This window comes from Lepisosteus oculatus, chromosome 17 (assembly GCF_040954835.1).
Source record: "Lepisosteus oculatus isolate fLepOcu1 chromosome 17, fLepOcu1.hap2, whole genome shotgun sequence".
NCBI classification, from domain to species: Eukaryota; Metazoa; Chordata; class Actinopteri; order Semionotiformes; family Lepisosteidae; genus Lepisosteus; species Lepisosteus oculatus.
Genome location: NC_090712.1, coordinates 6,539,969 through 6,556,912, shown reverse-complemented (window position 1 = coordinate 6,556,912; position 16,944 = coordinate 6,539,969). Strand labels below are relative to the sequence as shown.

The window sequence follows — 16,944 nt, the reverse complement described above, 5'->3', positions numbered from 1 at the left end:
TGTAAATTCACAAGGTGAAACTCAGGTGTGTGTCTCACACTAGCCTTGCCCAGACCTTATTCTGTACAAAAGATCTAAGGGTGGATCAAAACGTTTTCTGTTATATTTACATATGCACTTTTTTTAGAAACATCGTGGCAGCCAAAGGACCTTTTGATTCATGAAATTACACAGTGATTCATTGGAGAGATGTATTTAATGTGTTAAATCAGTATAACATTTCTCCCAAGATAACCATTATGGTAGATGCCACACATTTATATTAAATGATAGATATATCAACTGTTGAGGTTATATACATATACATACAGTTATAGTTATATCTTATCAGATGCAGTTTGTCAGTACAATTAATCACAGAAAAGACTGCACAGCTCTCATATATATAATATATGAGATAATCGACAGAAATATCATGATGGAATGTCACCAGTGCTAGATACACATCTTCTATTTAACAGAAATTCTTCAACACGCTTAGCAACTTCTTCTCAGTTTCCAATAAGAAAATGCTTCAATCCTTTAAACCACACATGGATTAAGGCATATTCAATATAAGCACAGGAAAACTAACTATTACCAGTGGTGGAAATGTGTAAACAAATTGAGTTATTCTTTAGTACTACAGGTATCAATTTATCTATTTCTTTATCGGTAGAGCTGTTTATTTTTTAGTAAAACTGAACTTGAGGCAACACGTGAATGAGTAAGTCAGGCTCAACTTGAACGATTTGTTGAAGATAGGGAAGGTTTAGGACAGGGCAGACAATCCTTGGACTTTTCAAATCAAATTACAAACACTCTGTCTTGATAGCCCTGCTCAAAAAACCACACACAGATCAGGCTTGTCTGGCACGTTGGAGGAAATTTTGTAAATCTCTTGAGATTCTGACCTTGTAAATGCTGCCTTATAGTTTACATTCATTTGAGAAATTCAAACACCAAGAAATGAAATATCAACAACTGAGCTTACATGCTGTAAAGGTGCTTCACGTTTCATTTACTGCTCTGCTCAGAGCTGTTTCACTCTTGCAGTGAACCAGCCAAGCAGAAAGCTGGAGAGACATAACCATCACTGGAAGCACAGCTGAGATCTTCATCCTGGCGGATGAGTGTCTTCCTTAACACATGGGAAAAAAACAACTAGACATTAATCTCTCGTTTTATGATGGCGACTGCAGAGCTGTAAGTTTATGATATAAAAGTGAATTCAGACTGGAAAGGCTAGTCAACTGGAGTCAAGATCTGTAAAAAAACGCAATCATCTTTGTGAGCCATTTCTCACATGTATTACCGATGTCTTTCCTGAACACCTATCATTTTTCACATGACCCCGATTTTCACCGTCAGAGGACCTGCCTTGCATCTTTCAGTGACAATGCAGTACTTTTCTTTATAAGTCACTTTAGCTTGGTCCATCTTCTATCTTACTTTCATTCTGGAAGTCAGGTAAACACTATATAAAATGACTGCCTTTCTTACAAGAACATCACCAAACAAATCTCATTGACATGTACTGCATATCCAGTCTTGTGCCTCTGGTATTCACTGGTAACCAGAGAACCAAAAACAAAACTTAAGCTTTGATGTTTACACCATTCCCCCTGTAAACTGGGCCATTTTGTTATAGACTGGTATACAGTCCTCTTTTTGGGAATTTAGAAACACGTGATCACATTTGTGGAACAGTTTCAGAATAGCTAGTTGGCACAGTTAATATTACCTCTTAAAGCAGTTCATATTTAACCAGACAGTGATTCTGTCAGCACCAGCCTGTTATCAACATCCCAGTGAGTTACAGGCTTAGTGCAATCTCAGTCTCCAAAATGCAATAGGTGCATTTCCTCATACAGGCTAAACAAAACACAGGGTTCGACTGGATTTTACTTGATTTAAAATTTTTAGCCAGGGATCTGGAGAAGGGATACACAGCAGAAGCACTGTGAGCTAACAGCAGAAACAGATTTTAACTGCAATTAAGACAGCATGGTTGCAGAGAATTCAATTAAAGTCACACAGAAATTACATAGAACAATGATTCTGATCTTGAATAAAAGTCATATTTCTTACATACAACATTCTCTGGGGTGAACAGGCTATCTCAGGCCAGTGGAAACAGAAGACCACAGATAACATGAACCTCTCTCTGTTTAACATGTTGCAAGGCCAGAAAATGCCTGGCCAGAGGACATGGACAACGAGGATATAATTTGAAACAGTTTTTAAGTTGATTTCTGTTAAATGACAACTGAATAGTCTGACGAGCACTGGGCTGTGTTTTGAATTTACTTTTTTAAAAACTTCCCACCAGCAACACACTGCTGCAGTGGGGTTAAGGGCATTCACGGCAAAGGGTCTGAATTGCCTTCAATAAGTTAAACAATAACTCCACAAGGAGAAGTCAACATCTCCATGAAGAGCAGCTCACCTCAGTCCTTCCATCCTTGAGCAACACATGCTGGGCAAATTAAGGGGCTGGGGTAGACAAAAAAGGTTTCCTTTTACAGAGCAAACAAAACAGGAAACACATTCAACAAACAGAACCTTTCCGTTCCCTGAAATACAGCCCTTCTGTGACAAGAACCAATGTTAATGAATTAAATTTTTCCGCGTATTGTGTGGGTCATTCACAATGCATGCAACCAGTTTTGTAATAGTTGATTAATTGCTGATGCCGATACAGAAGATAAATATTAAAAACCTTTGCTGGGCTAAGAATTAGAATAAACATCCTCATAATGTGTCTGAAACAAGGCTTGGAAAAGCTTTTTACCTTAACATCCTGGGCATGTAACGCATACAGTAGGTACACATTTAATAAAATAAGACAAGTGATTTGTTTTGGAAATTACAATTCAGGCATACTGGGCAACCATAAAATGTTTATTGCCGCCTGTGTGAGGCTACCAATTTCATGACTATAAAGATCATCTCAAATGTTTACAGCGTTAAGCTCTTATCTGGGTCATTACACAGGCGTGTGATCTGTCTCTCTTACAATAATAAATGTGGGAAATCAATAGAGTTCTTGTCTGGATGGCTTTAAGAAAATTGTGTAAACCTCACCAGATAAATACAGCAAACAGCCGAGCACATGATCCAAACAATCACTAAGAACCGTATTGTGTAAACTACTAAAGTGGTTTCATTCTAGATAACAGAATATCTTCCAGATCAAGCCCATGTCAGCCTTTGTGGTTCACCTTTACACCCCATCTCCATATAGCAATACAGATCTCATTTTGACTGAGCAGTATATATAGGTTATAAAAGGTAAGCTCATCAATGTACATTTAAGTTAATTTAAGTGTCCACTAAAAATTATATTATTTCCTAAGGCAATACCTGTTTTAATAATATATCTAGCAAGAATACACACATACTGTATATATATACAGTATAAGACTACAAGAAATGCCTTCTTTTTATTACAAAGAAATAACACTGGAATACACTGTGAACAGAAATAAAAAAGCTGTCATGGAAAAAGAATTCCCGATTTTTTACCAGCTTACATGTTAGCAGTGAGGTGCCAGCTGAAAACAAATATTGCCTTGCAATTAGGTAAGGACAGCCACCCCTTTGTACTACACCTGCACACCTTCCTAATGTCGTTATCCAAGTGAAACTTTTTCCAGAGGTTATCATGGCAGTAGACATCGCAGCTTCTGTTAATGGTTAGGCTCTTGAGGTATTTCAATGATAACTGCTGCATTTGTTCATTTATGTAGAAAAACATGAGGTGATCCTATACATGTCAATTCAGTACTTGGCAGGAGGCATGTAAAGATTATATAGGAGCATTTAAAAACATTTTTACTGCTCACTGGTACAGTGTGCATTCACGTTTATTGAATTTTGAGAAAACTTTGACTTAATATTTATCTAGTATTTATCTGCCACTGAGAAGTTTCCATCAAGTAACCAACCAGCTGATGACTTGTATGCTGAACAAGCTTCCACTACGCTATAAAAAATTGATTTATTAAGCATGTACCGGGTGGATAGACTCTTGGCTAGTCATTGAAGTAAGATATTTGTTCAGTAATACTTTTGAAACTCACAACTGGTGACTGGATGAGAAATTCCTGATTAAGAAGCATCATTCGTATCACCTTTTAAAAAGTTATGTTATCATCCACATGTTGGTGCAAGTTGCTTATTCCTGGAAAAATTACGTGTAAGGTAGGACAACACACTGCACAGAAGGTTAGTCTATCACAGGTTTTATTATAAGATTTCCTTTTTAATGCTTCTCGTGACATTAAGGTGTTTGGCATGAAATAGGTGAGGTCTAACAGGAGTAATAAAATACAATCACAGAAATGGCACTGGCTATGAAATACAGTGACTCACAAAATTAGGTGCAATAAATTGTAATGCAAAGATAAAGGCACAGAAAAAGAGAATTAAGTGCTTTAAGTACAATGTTAGGGAATTCTGCCCTATAAAACGTCAAAGTGAATTTCTCTGATGAGCTGGCCTATAGGTGTTCCTTGGACAAACACTGAGATTTGTGTGGACTTTGCAATAAATGTTTCTGAGTAGTTTATAACTGCCATCTGACCTAATGTATATTTTTTTATTGACTACAGCTTTACCTACAGAAAAGTTCCTGTTGCATCAGCTTCATGACACAACTCAGACGTGACGATCTGTAGGTGTAGCGATTGCATGGAAACGTGCAGAGATAATGTTATTCTGTCAGCTCAGCAACTTAACCAGATTTCACACGTCAGATAAATCCATTAAACCCCAATGAGAAGGAATTTCTACAGTGTGAAATTATTTTGAGAATCCAATAAGTGTTTGCAAGGTTGACATAATTTAGATGAAAAACTGAACAACTTTTCTATTAACCATACATTAAACTTTGTTAGCGCTAAATTCTGTTTTAAACCTGAAAATTACTTAAAAGGCCAATGATTACAGAAAGGTGACGTTTATTTTTCACATTCTGTTGTTAAAGACATAAAAGGCACACATCTTACATTTCACCCAATAAAAATCACCTATATTTTAATTTTAAATATATTCATTGACTATTAATGAATTAAAAACCCATAGATTTGTTTCTCTATTTCATATTTGCTACTGCCAATGTAGTTATCTAGATTTTTGCTGCTTGAAAAAACACTACTACTATTGCAGCTCAAGGAACACTTGACTATATTTCTAATACTACAGCTCATATTTAATCTGCCATTTTTTACCACTGAATCATTTTAAATTAAAAAATGCACAGCCAAATTCATTTCATCGGTAGAGCAAAGCTTGGTAGAATAATTTTGCTTTGATTTGAATAACCCATTACTTTTTAAAGTATGGCTGCCTTAACAAATCTTGTAGGTGCCTGGTCTTTGAGGCTGACATCGTACGAGCCTGCTGTTATGATTTAGTTTTATACTAGTAACCACCCACTTTAATAAAACAAAGAAAAAAAGGCTTCCAGAGTTCAAAGATCTGCACTGGGTTGACAACAGAAGATGTTGTGAAATGAAAATCAAACATTGGCCATACCAACACATGCTGTTACACATTAACTAATGGGGTCGTGGAGGTTTTTGTAAAAAAAACCTGGAGTAACCTCCTTGATGTTTAATTACAAAGTTTACATTTATAGCTCTGAAGGAAGCTGCACATACACCCCACAAGGAAGGGTAGGTTTCTCTAAAACAACCCTTTTATAGCAAGCGTGTTGCTGCAGCAGCACAAAAAAGGTCAGGAAGGATGTGAACTATCTGCTTGAAAGCATGAATCAAAGTTTGTTCTTCCTGAAATGGGATACTGGTTGAAAAATTGGAATGAGGCAATGAAAAGAAACCCTTTTGATAGTATACCATACCAAATGACTCCCAATTACAATAAGCTTTTGTACATAAAACACGCTGAAAACAGAACAAATAAATTAATATTGTTTCATCAATACTTCAAGGATTATATAGAATAAAATTAAAAAATCAATAACAGCAACAAATTGAACAATTATATAATGTTATAGACTCACAGAGGTTTGTTTTTTGTTAAGATTTCTTTTCAACGTTTTTTTAAAGTTCTGATCTTAGGGAAACCTCAAACATACTGTCAAGAGTTTAACTAAAGGCAAAAATTAGACTACTTAATTTAAAAATGGCAAACGGCACATTTCTAAAGTCAACAAAGCAGCTCTCCATTATACCAGGCACTTCACCAAAGAAAGCACATTTTAATCTTATAAATTGTGAAATGTGGAGTAAAACAGCAATTATTTGCCATGGTTTGCAGTTTCAAGTCATACACATGGATATAAGCAAACCAGATCGAGAGCTTACAGCAAATAACAAGTTTGCTTACAGCAAATTACAGCAAATAACAACTGAAAAAGTGCCCTGTCACTTGCTTAGAGTTCAGTTCATGGGCACATCGCATGATATTTAAGCACTGAATGAAGCATTGTGCCCAGCTGGCACAACTACCATTTGTATGCATCTATCTTTAAAGTAGCCATGAAGGAACTGTCCATATCGAAGCCACATCAGCTCATCGGGCCAGAATTTATCCTGGTTTGTGGGGCATTAAGCAGACTAAGAGCACATGACTCCTATATCACAGTATTTACCCCCTGCTATGCTGGTCCCCACTTAAACAGCCAAGAGTACGGGGCAGCTGGGGTAAAACACCTCACTCAAGGTACAAGAGCAATGACTGCAATTACCCACAACCTTACAATTATGAGTCCAAAGGCTTACACTGCTCCTAAATTCAATCTACATGCATTCCATTCTTGAATCTTTCAGCTGCTTGGCTTTGACCTTGGTGCCTGGGTCGAAGTTGACCTCAGCAGCAGGAAACTGTGATGTCTGGGAGATCGTGCCAGGTGTCGTAATGTGAATGTGGGCGTCAGGTCAAAATAGGAGTGAGGCCAATCCCCAGACCATGTGGATGCCCCAGGAAAGAGTAATTCATGAGACCTGGGTAGGAAAAAAACTGTACAAAACTAAAACATGGCTTTGCAGTAAGCACGGAGTCAAGGAAATGAGAAAATGCATAAATTATATCAGAAAGATACATTGCTTCATTATTTCTAACTCTTACCTTCAGGTACAACTTGTCATGCACGCTACAGGACAGTCTGCTCTTGAAAAAAAGCACCGCTTAATCCCTTCTTTTCTAAACACCTTCCTGTTTCTACAGGATCTGAGGCCTAAAGCCTTGACTTGTTGCGACAAAGCAGAAAGGACATTTGGTCCCTGAGGTGCTTAATCTGACACACAATCAGCGAGGTAGGGAGTGCTGCAAGGAATCATTCATCCGCTGCTTGAAAGAAGAAAAGCTTTTCAAAGGTTTCACGTCATTATACTTTCAGCCAAGATTTTTAGGAAGATTACATACCTCCATCGCCCATGTGGCCCAAGAGTAAAAAGCAGGTGACCTACATTAATTCCATGAGGAAGGCTTCCATCACAGTCATGCAACACTTTTTTTAATGGCAATATAAACACTTGCTTCACATGCAAATATTTGTTCATAGGAACCCTTCTATGGTGAGAGGTGAAATGAATCTACAGTCCTGAGCATTACATGCAGTACAGTATTGCAGCTACACCACACTCTCCTATGCATCTCTTCAGATACAGTTGCTTCCTTAATGTCTTTTTGGATCTGGTATTGACATAATTCACAGGTTAGGTATGTAAGTCCCTTCGATATAGCAGGTTCTGGCAGTTGGGCAAGCAGAGAGTTTTAGCTCTCTGCCTAAACCAAAAGCATAAGGGAAAATATTCATGCTATCAATTACCATCATGCCTCATTAATGTTGCTCCACAATATGTATTTATTTTTCATGAAACGATATAATTCCATCTCTTATCTTCCCCAAAACTTTGGAACATTCAGAATATGCAGAAGAAGCATCCCATCTTTGTCCAGGGTCTGATGCCTTTGTGGGTGCACACTGCCTGCATATACAATTGCACAAGAATCCAAAAATAGAAATATACTATCATTTTTGTTTGCTTTCACCTCCACCACTGTTTCTGGCTTCCCGGCACTAATCAGTCCATAAAACCTTTGACATATGGATAAAGCCGTTGAGACTGATGGGCTCTGTACTTAGATTGACACGACATACCCAGATACCTTCTGTGTACTGTTCTGAAAGGTAACCAGGCAACGGAACCCTGTTATGGCACATCCAAAGTTCAAAGAGTGTGCGATCACTATATTTGGTTCAACATAACCCTTTCCAGATAAAGACTTCAAGTCAACAGAACACAAATTCCTTTCTTGGAGTTGGCTGTCGGTGATTAATGATGGCAGAAGCTAGCCTGTTTTCTGTCTAATTATAGTGAGCGCAGCTGGCGGATCCCTCCCTTCTCTCTGTTCTCCTTAGTGTTTTCCTTTGACTGGGGATGAGACGCCTTGGTATGCGGAGAGAAGCGTTTTTCACTTGTTCCAAGTCTAGCTCGTAAACCGAACAAGAAGGGAGCTCTCCGCAGGTTTCCGAGATCCCCTGGCGAATTTTTCAAATGGTTGACGCAGCGGACTCTCAGCCCGCCTGCCCGCAACATTGTGGCAAGGTGAAGGCTTCGAGTTAGGTTACTTACCTTTTGAAGACACTCTGTGTTTAGAATACGGCATCGTCCATCGAGTAAATAACTTTCTCATGCAGTGTGTAGAAGACTTGAGTGTTTTACGCACGCAATACACTGTGTAAGTCTCGCAGCGGCTGCTCAGAAACGCAGATTTCACAGCTTAAATCGTAGCACTATCACTAAGGTGTCTTGCATTTTTCCTTCTGGCAGAAACTGCCTTTAAAAGACGTTAACTTCTAACGTTAGTGCAGGTTTAATCAACTGAATTCATAGTTTACAATGATATGTTCCTGTATGTAATATATATATATATTAAAAAACTGGGAAATATATATTAAAAAACTGGGAAATCCTCGTGATTTTTCAAAGGAAAAATTAAGACTTTTGCATAAAAATGAAGGTTTACCAGTTAAAAATAAACTGGTATTAAGGGAGATTAAACGGTTATTCTTCAAATTTGGTGGCAACTAACAGCCGCATAGTCATGCAACCTGGAACATGACCATACTTGCAAATTCCCCAAACGTGTTTTGCGGCGTTGCTTTCGTCTGTAATGCAAAGGGTTAACACATTATTATTGCCGTCTGTTTACAAAACACTTGGACGGATTTCGCACGCCCGCATTGTGTTGAATCCACATGGTGCTCCACATTCTTGTCATGATAGTGCTTGCAGTCCTTAAACTGAAGTCAACTTGCCTGAACTCCACTAAATGACTCCGGATCCCCCAGGAATTTACTGAATGATTTAGTATTTCACACCTTTTCATTCACATAAACACAATGCACACTACAGTTGTCAAGTGAGCAGAGTCGGGGAAGCAGAATTGCTAATAATATTATAGAATATAATAAAATTATTAATAAGAATATGAGCAGAGCTGTAGTGTGATTGAACTAAATCAGCACACAAAACGCCATTATTGCTACGATGTCATTTTTCAATGAGAAATTAAATTAAGTGTGCGTTTAAAAGTCAGGTGGGCCCACGTATTACATCCAACCAGATCTCTGAAATCTGTATTTCGTGGACGAGAAGTCGTTTTTCAAACCCGTTTTCGTGTCTTCCCCGGTTTGTAAATCAGCGGTCTCGGAAATGTAATCGGGATCGCTTCAAGGCGACGAGCTAAGACAGCTGGAAAAAGCCAGGAGCTTGTGATCCTTTGTGTCTGTGCCACGTAATTTGTGTTGACCTGTTAATCTCCGATGGCTGGTTGTTGTTTTTTTTCTCCTGCGGGTGCTGAGTCTCGGTAACAGACGAAAAGAAATGAGCTTGCTAAGCCGGAATCTAAAACAGCACTGGCGCGCACAATCAGACGAACCGGGCGCGGGTCGTCTGTCTGATCCAAGCTGGTTCCGAGAGCTGTGGCTCGGCTGGATATCCAGCATCTCTCCGTTTCCCTTGCCTTGAACCCAGCGTGTATGTTGATACAGTGCCTCGTCTCACAAGGAATGGCAACGTTGTTTCTTGCGTCACGAAAAGACGGTGAAGTGTAACGAGGCAAACTTGGAAAATACTTCTGTAACGTCAACAGCGGAGATTGCACGGCAACCGGCAACCTGTATCAAAGGGTTTTCACGCATCTAGGAAAGTTTCCCAGCCAGGGCACGCCGTGTGTCGAACTGTCACTTCGCAGACTACATCCGGGTTGAGAAAATATTATAGTTGTGAAAGAAATTCGCTAAAACTCTTTAAACGTCATATATACCGGGCCTCATTAACAGTACTAAATCTTCATGAGGAGTTTTGTGAGCCCTTTGAGACGATGCAGGTCACCACATTGGGATCCTTTTCTGCAACTAAAATCATGTCTTTATGTTCATCTACAGCAGACTTTTAAAGGTTTAAAGGAATCTTTGAGGAATCTGAAGTTAGGTCTTAAAGATGATAATTCATGGACTTCAATGCTTTTAGGTCACTTACATCACACGTTTGGTGCATGTTGGCAAAAAAAAGAGTTCAAGCACAAGGATTTAATGAGGTGTGGAAGTAATGCCTAAAAACAAATACGCTGCACTCTTTTTACACTCCTTGAAATCGCCCAACTTATTGCATTTTAAAACAGTCTTCTTCCTGGCAGGCTAAGGGTCTTCCATGAACTGAAGACCCCAGGTTGTTTTTTAAAATTGGGGTCAGAGACAACGTCACCTCATCTTTGTACAAGCTTCCATTTCCAAACATTCACAAACAGATGCCAAGGAGGTTCTCTGGGTGTTTATGAAGTGTTTAGGTGATGTGTAAGCCTATAAACTACATGGACGGTGAAGGAAAATGCACATTTACTGCAAGCAAAGAAATTATAGATGTGCCCGTCTCTGGACCACGTCTTGCTCTTAAATCACAGAAGTACAGTATATGCTGTGCTATAGAACACATTTTCCATTTATATATATATATGGATTCTTGGATAGTTGCACATAAACGTGAATTTGGGCAGTTAAAACTATCCTGGAACATTTACAACATAGCCACAAGGCCTGCATATTAACATGCACGTAGGTATTTCTGAATATCTGTACTGCAATTCCTGGCTTTCAGTACAATAGAAAGAAAAGAGTCCCTCGGAAACAACGAGCGCTTGTTCTATTTCAGCTTGGCTTGTGAAGAGTTAATTGGGAGTTAACCAACCCTGAAGGGCTAGCGCATGTGAAGATGGGGAGAGAACAGGCCTCCATTCATCGGCTGTGCTGTATAATCGTCCCTGAACAGGAGAAGGCGTGTTCTCGCGCGGCTGGCTCGTGAACCAGGCAGGGCAGACGGGCGACTGTGACTCAGGAATTCCGTCGGCGAGCACGTGATCGGCCTCGCGGATTTCTCAATGATCCGATATTTCACAAGGTTAGAACGTCGGTGGATAAACCACCTTAAATTAATAAGGTCGAGGGGCAGCAAGAGAACGCGAGGGCTCGGGTGTTACTGTTGTTATTTACTTCATTAAGTTTTTTAATCGCGTAGGCACGGTTTCTGCAAGCTAAGTACTTTGTGCAAAACGTGATATTCCATTTTTTTTTTAATTCTGGTAAATGGTACACATCTATAGTGTCAAGACGTTAAAATTGTATAAAAACGTTAATAAAAAGTATCAGTGCAAATATTTCTTTTCTTCAGGTTTCATGCAAGAAATGATTAAAGACCCCGACAAAAATGCACTCGTCAATTCGAATAATTTTCAATACAACTTCAGTATCTGCACGGATTATCTCGTTCATTATTCCTGCTGTCACGTCGAATGGCGCAGTAGCGTGAGAAAAAAAAAAGTGCACACCCCCCGCAGGTTTTTTAAACGACACCATCTGTGCATGCTGAAATTTCAGCTCAAGCCTTGCGCCTCATGGTTACTGTTACAGCAGAGTGAAAATACGGGTTTAAAGTCAAATCAGACTGATTGGCTCTATCTAGAAGCAGGAATGTCGTCCTTGTTCTTCCCAAATGTACCTAAAACAAGCAAGCACTTCCCCCATTGCTGCGCTAATTGTTTGAAACCTAACAGATCTCATTATCAGTGCGATCCAGTCAACACGCGACAGCTGCAGCACACTCATTTTCATCCCGAGAGCACGTGGCTCCTCTCACGTGGAAGGGTTGTCACGAGAGGAGATTTTCTGCAGCGTAACCTTTGCTCGCGCCGTTGCCGTTGCCATTGTGAAGTGTTTGGTGGGTTTTTCCTCCTCCTATATCACAATGCAAACCCATTTCCAAATTTGTCAAGGGTGATAAATTGGAAATACAGCTGACGCTGGAGCTACAGCTGACGCAACTTAAAACTTCACAAGCTGATCTGCCAGTCGACGTGGTTTTTATGAGGTGTTCGGCTGGCAGGGTGTTTTTTTTATTTTGAAATCGAATTGTGTAAAACTACAGGAAGACCTTAGCGTGCTCCAACCATAGGTGACTCTGCACTATCGTAACTGCAGCTTTGTTTGGCGGGATCCGGGCTCTTCTGCATCATCGTACCATACTGTACCTACCACTGACAAGCGAAAGTGGGCGTAGACTACTTAGCAAACCGACGATTAGCCCTGATAAGAACATGTCAAAGGCCACTAACAGGTGGATGAGTACGAATCTGACCTGCCAACTTCACAGCATGAACCGATCGTGACGCTTGGACAATTATTATGCTTTTTTTGTTTGCCTTTAGGATAAATTAAAAGGCCAGGCGCGTGCACAGACCATGATTCGTTTCGTAAGTCACGCAGTAAAAAAAGGCTTTCAAGCACCATTTACAAAACGCCACAATTACGAGACCTATTTAGGAAGACGTACAGTAGGTCACTCACTGCCCCCCCCCCCACACACACACACAACGACACAGATGTATTTCGCCGCCTCGCAGTTTTTGTTATTCAGTGCTGACAAATGAGGGAAATATTTTGTTGCCGAGCCAAAACAAGCCCGTCGCGGAAGTGTCGAGACATGCAATGCTTTAGGAAGACGAGCAAGCCTACGGCTTCGATATCGGTTCTCTTTTCTGCGCTGTGTTACACTATCGCTGGTTTCGTGCTCCAGCTAATTGCGTCACTAGCTGCGTTGATCCATTATCGGCAGGGTAGACCTCTCTCTAGGGCTTTGCTGATTACGAAGAATAAGCAATCACAGACACTAAGTTATTATTACAAGGTCAGAAATTGTATTTGGCAATTTTTTTAAACAAGTGCATACAAGTACAGCTAAAAGCATTTCAGTTGCGTCAAGTGCTTAGAGTAGCATTAGTCACATTCTACGTTTAACAGAAACTGCCACCAGACCGAAAAGGTAACATCGAGAGAGTCGGCTTAAACATCAACAAAAAAGGGGTGGAAATGTAGTCCATTATAATGAGTACATACCTTTATCTTCAAAAATATAGAAACACAATGTATTCAAAAATCAAAAATTATACAGCCATGTTTATGAAGTATACACTTTCCTCGCTCGCGTCCAATATGTACAAGTCCATTAGTTTTGTTTGGATGGTATGCGTGTAATTTATATTTATATATTTTGTTGTTGTTGTCGTTGTTTTTTTTTAAAAAAAAAAACGATAATAAAATCAAGGGTCCCTCTCCTTTTTTACTTTGACGTCCCCTGCAAGAATGGTGGCTATTTCACCTTGCATAAACGCCCAGGGCACGTTGGAGCCCACCAGTGGACACTTCTCCCCGCTGGGGCAGTACACCTCCCCGGTGGCGCCCTGCTGCTTGATGCTCTCCCTGGAACACGGGAAGCAGAACTTGTGTGACGGCACGGACGGGCACTGCACGAAATGCGTGTCCTCTAACCGCTCGTGGCAGAGGGTGCAGCACAGCGGGATGCTGTTGGGCACGGAAGAGTCTGGAATGCTCTGCGGGTGCACCTGGTCCATGCCCGGCACGTGCGGCGTCCCCGCGCCCGGCGCCTCCCTCTGCCCCAGTCTCCTTTGGCTCATGGAGGAGGGCGACAGCGGGCTGTTGCTGTTCCGGCGGGTGGTCGAGTGCACCTGGTTGGCATCCTTGGGCGAGCTGTTGCCCCCAGCGTTGTCCGCCGCCAGGATGAGGGCGGCCATCGGCGACTGGCCGTTCTGCGCGGCCTCCGGCGGGGTCGTGCGGTTGGAATGGGGCGAGATGGTGGACGGCGCCGTGGCGAAGCTCGGGGGCACCGTGGGCATCTTCAGGACCTCCGCCGCGGCCGGCTGCCACTGACCCTCGCCATTCATCTTCCCGGCGGTGCTCTCTCCCTCGGGCTCTGGCGACGCCTTTCTCTTCATGTTCCGGGGATGCTTGCCTCTGTCTGGTGGTGGTGGTGGTGGTGGTGGTGGCGGCAGGGGGGGAGGGGTTGGGGAAGTTTAAAAAACAACACGTAAATTTGGGCTAACGGCAAGCACATCAAATCATGCATGAAAGCCCTAAACAGGCACCGCTTTCGGTCCGCTCTTTGATCCGCACTGCAAACCCCCACGTTTTAAATTACAACACAAATAACACATGGAAAAAATGAGGCGGGCAGGGAACCGTGCTGCTGTGTACTGTAATCACCCCCTGTACAGTAGAGCCCTGAGCCCTCACACGAAAAGAATGATAATCAGCGGAAATACCCGTTAGCACGTCTGCTGCAAGAGAGGCTGACTCAGTCGAGACGCGTCCTTCTGGTCTGAAAACACACGCTCAGCGAAAACAGGGGGCGAAAGAAAAGCGGGGCTCTGTCGGGGGACGCTTACCTGGCTTCGAAGCGGTGGCGTTGGCGTCGTAGCCCATCACCCTGCCCTGTGGCATCGCTGCGTGGTCCTTCTTGTACCGGCCGTCCATCGTGTGGAACGCCATTAAGTCCCTGACCGTCTTCCCTTTGGTAATCCACTCGTCCGGCCGGTTCTTGTGGCTCTCCCCCAGCTCGGACAGGCTGTCCGCCCTGTGCTTGTCCTTCAGCTCCCTGTCGTGCTCCGTGCTGGACACGGAGGCCGGCCGCTTGCCGCTGATCTCGTTCTGGCCGGCCGCTGTTAGCGCCGCCGGGATGCCCATTTGCGCCGACCTGCCGTTGACAGCGTGCACGGGCGGCAGGGTCCCGTTCACCAAAGGCACTATATTCGCGTGGACCGTGCTAGTCCTGCGGGGATTGGGGCTTTGCCTGTTCAGCTCCGGGGGGTCGTCGGGTTTGGGGAATCCATTTGGGACAGGGATGCCGTTAGACTGCCTGCCAGTCGGATACTCTGGACCGAGTCGCGGCGGCCGGTCCGAGGCGAGGGGGTAGCGATCCAGGGGCTGCGGCAGGCGAGATCCCGGGTCCGCCGCCGTGTGGTTGATGGGCTGGATCTCCTTCCCCGAGAGCTGAGGTTTCACCGGCCCCGGCGATCTCCCTTCCTGGAAGCCGTGAGCCCTCTTCAGCTGCCGGGCTGTCTCGATCACAAACTCAATCCGGTCTGCTCCCTCGTAGTTGACACATCCTCTGCAGACAGCCTCAGAAAAATCCCAGATCATAGCCCACGGCATGCGGGGCAAGTCACATAAATAACATGACTGCCGTCTGGAAGCAGCAATCGCCGCGGACGACATAGCTTTTGCAAAAAAAAGTATTCAACGGTCTTCCTCCAGATGCCTGCGTGCTCGTTGCTGTTAAAATCAGATACAGCCAGAAAAAGAAAAAAAAAACTTTTGTTGTTTCCTTTTTTCCCCTCCTGACTGCTGCAACAACAATTAAGTTACAAACAGAAGTTCATGGCAGTGTGTACTTTACTATAGCGCGGCTCTATCTATCTCCCACACTACTACTGCTCCGGCTCAATGTGGAGCGGTGACGTCATCGCGAACACTAAACTTGTGGTTCCAGCTCCAATTCTATTTACTTGATTCTTCGACAGCCCCCCTCCAGCGCATGCGCTGTCTAGCAGTCTCTGCCCCCTTTTTTTAAAATCAATTGAACCGATGCCAGAAATACTACAGTACCTCAGCCCGAGAGCGCAAAGCCGATGACTGCAGGAAGGCAGACTTCAACTGTTTGCTGTTTTGTCCTACCCCCACCCCCTCTCTCCCTCCAACTCGTACTTTGCTTCCGTTTCTCCTTTCAATTTATTAAACAAAAAGAAAGCACCGTTTAGAGAGGACTGTGGCAATGGGAAGACCTTATTCATAGGAGGGAAAAAAAAACTTTAATGTGCTTTGCTTTTTTAAAAAAAAAAACGTGCTGGATAACCTACGTGGGGGACTACGTTGGTGGTGTTTTTTTTGGTTTTGTTTTTTTAATGAAAACACCATTCCTGCGTGGTGTGTCCTTAAAACCGCAAAAAAACAAACCGTCGCAGTAGGTCGGATTGCGCCCGATTTCAGCAGACAAAAGCGATGTCAGCATGTTTTCAGTCTGTGGGGGGAAAGTGGAAATTGTAAGGAGAGATGCCAGTCGTGACCGGTGGAAATCACTGAATTGGTGGCGGTAGTCTTATGTTATAGTTTTTTTTTATATATATATATTGCTGCGTTAGTGCATTTGAAAACTAGGTTGTGGTAGGTATTCGTTTGGAAGGAGACGGTGGATCCCGGCTACAAAGTGTTAATGCCCTTTAAGCAACCAGACTCTGCCAGTTGCGTCACCAATGTTCTCCAGTTTCCCGGCTGTTCCACGCATGCTCAATAAGTACGTGACTCTATGCAGTTGGCACTTCCCAGACCCATTTAGCAAATCCACATTCCAGCCAGAATACCAGCGCCGCGTCACACTCGACACCGCCCTCAGCTAACCGTGAAAACAACAGCTCGCTCGACTTGCATTCTGCGGACTGAGTTCTGCAATCGTCTCCGTGCCCCCCTCTTTTTTTAAAAGAAAGACAAATTCCTGAGTACGCAGAAGTCATGTCTAATTTTCGCCCCACATGTTACTGGCAGTATAATTCTTTAAGGATATTAAAACGGACATCGTTGAGCGTAAT

The 16,944-nt window shown here is 42.5% G+C and overlaps 1 protein-coding gene across 1 annotated transcript; it reads right to left on the bottom strand.

Annotated features, from left to right (window-relative positions):
- Nucleotides 1-13,180: 13,180 nt before the first annotated feature.
- irf2bp2a (interferon regulatory factor 2 binding protein 2a) lies at nucleotides 13,181-15,890 on the bottom strand. Its single transcript, XM_006638569.3, has 2 exons — nucleotides 14,749-15,890; nucleotides 13,181-14,321 (listed from the first exon to the last, which is right to left on the bottom strand). Exons 1-2 carry the CDS (start codon nucleotides 15,575-15,577, stop codon nucleotides 13,606-13,608), a joined length of 1,545 nt encoding a protein of 514 aa, XP_006638632.1. The 5' UTR covers nucleotides 15,578-15,890; the 3' UTR covers nucleotides 13,181-13,605.
- Between the last annotated feature and the right edge of the window lie 1,054 nt (nucleotides 15,891-16,944).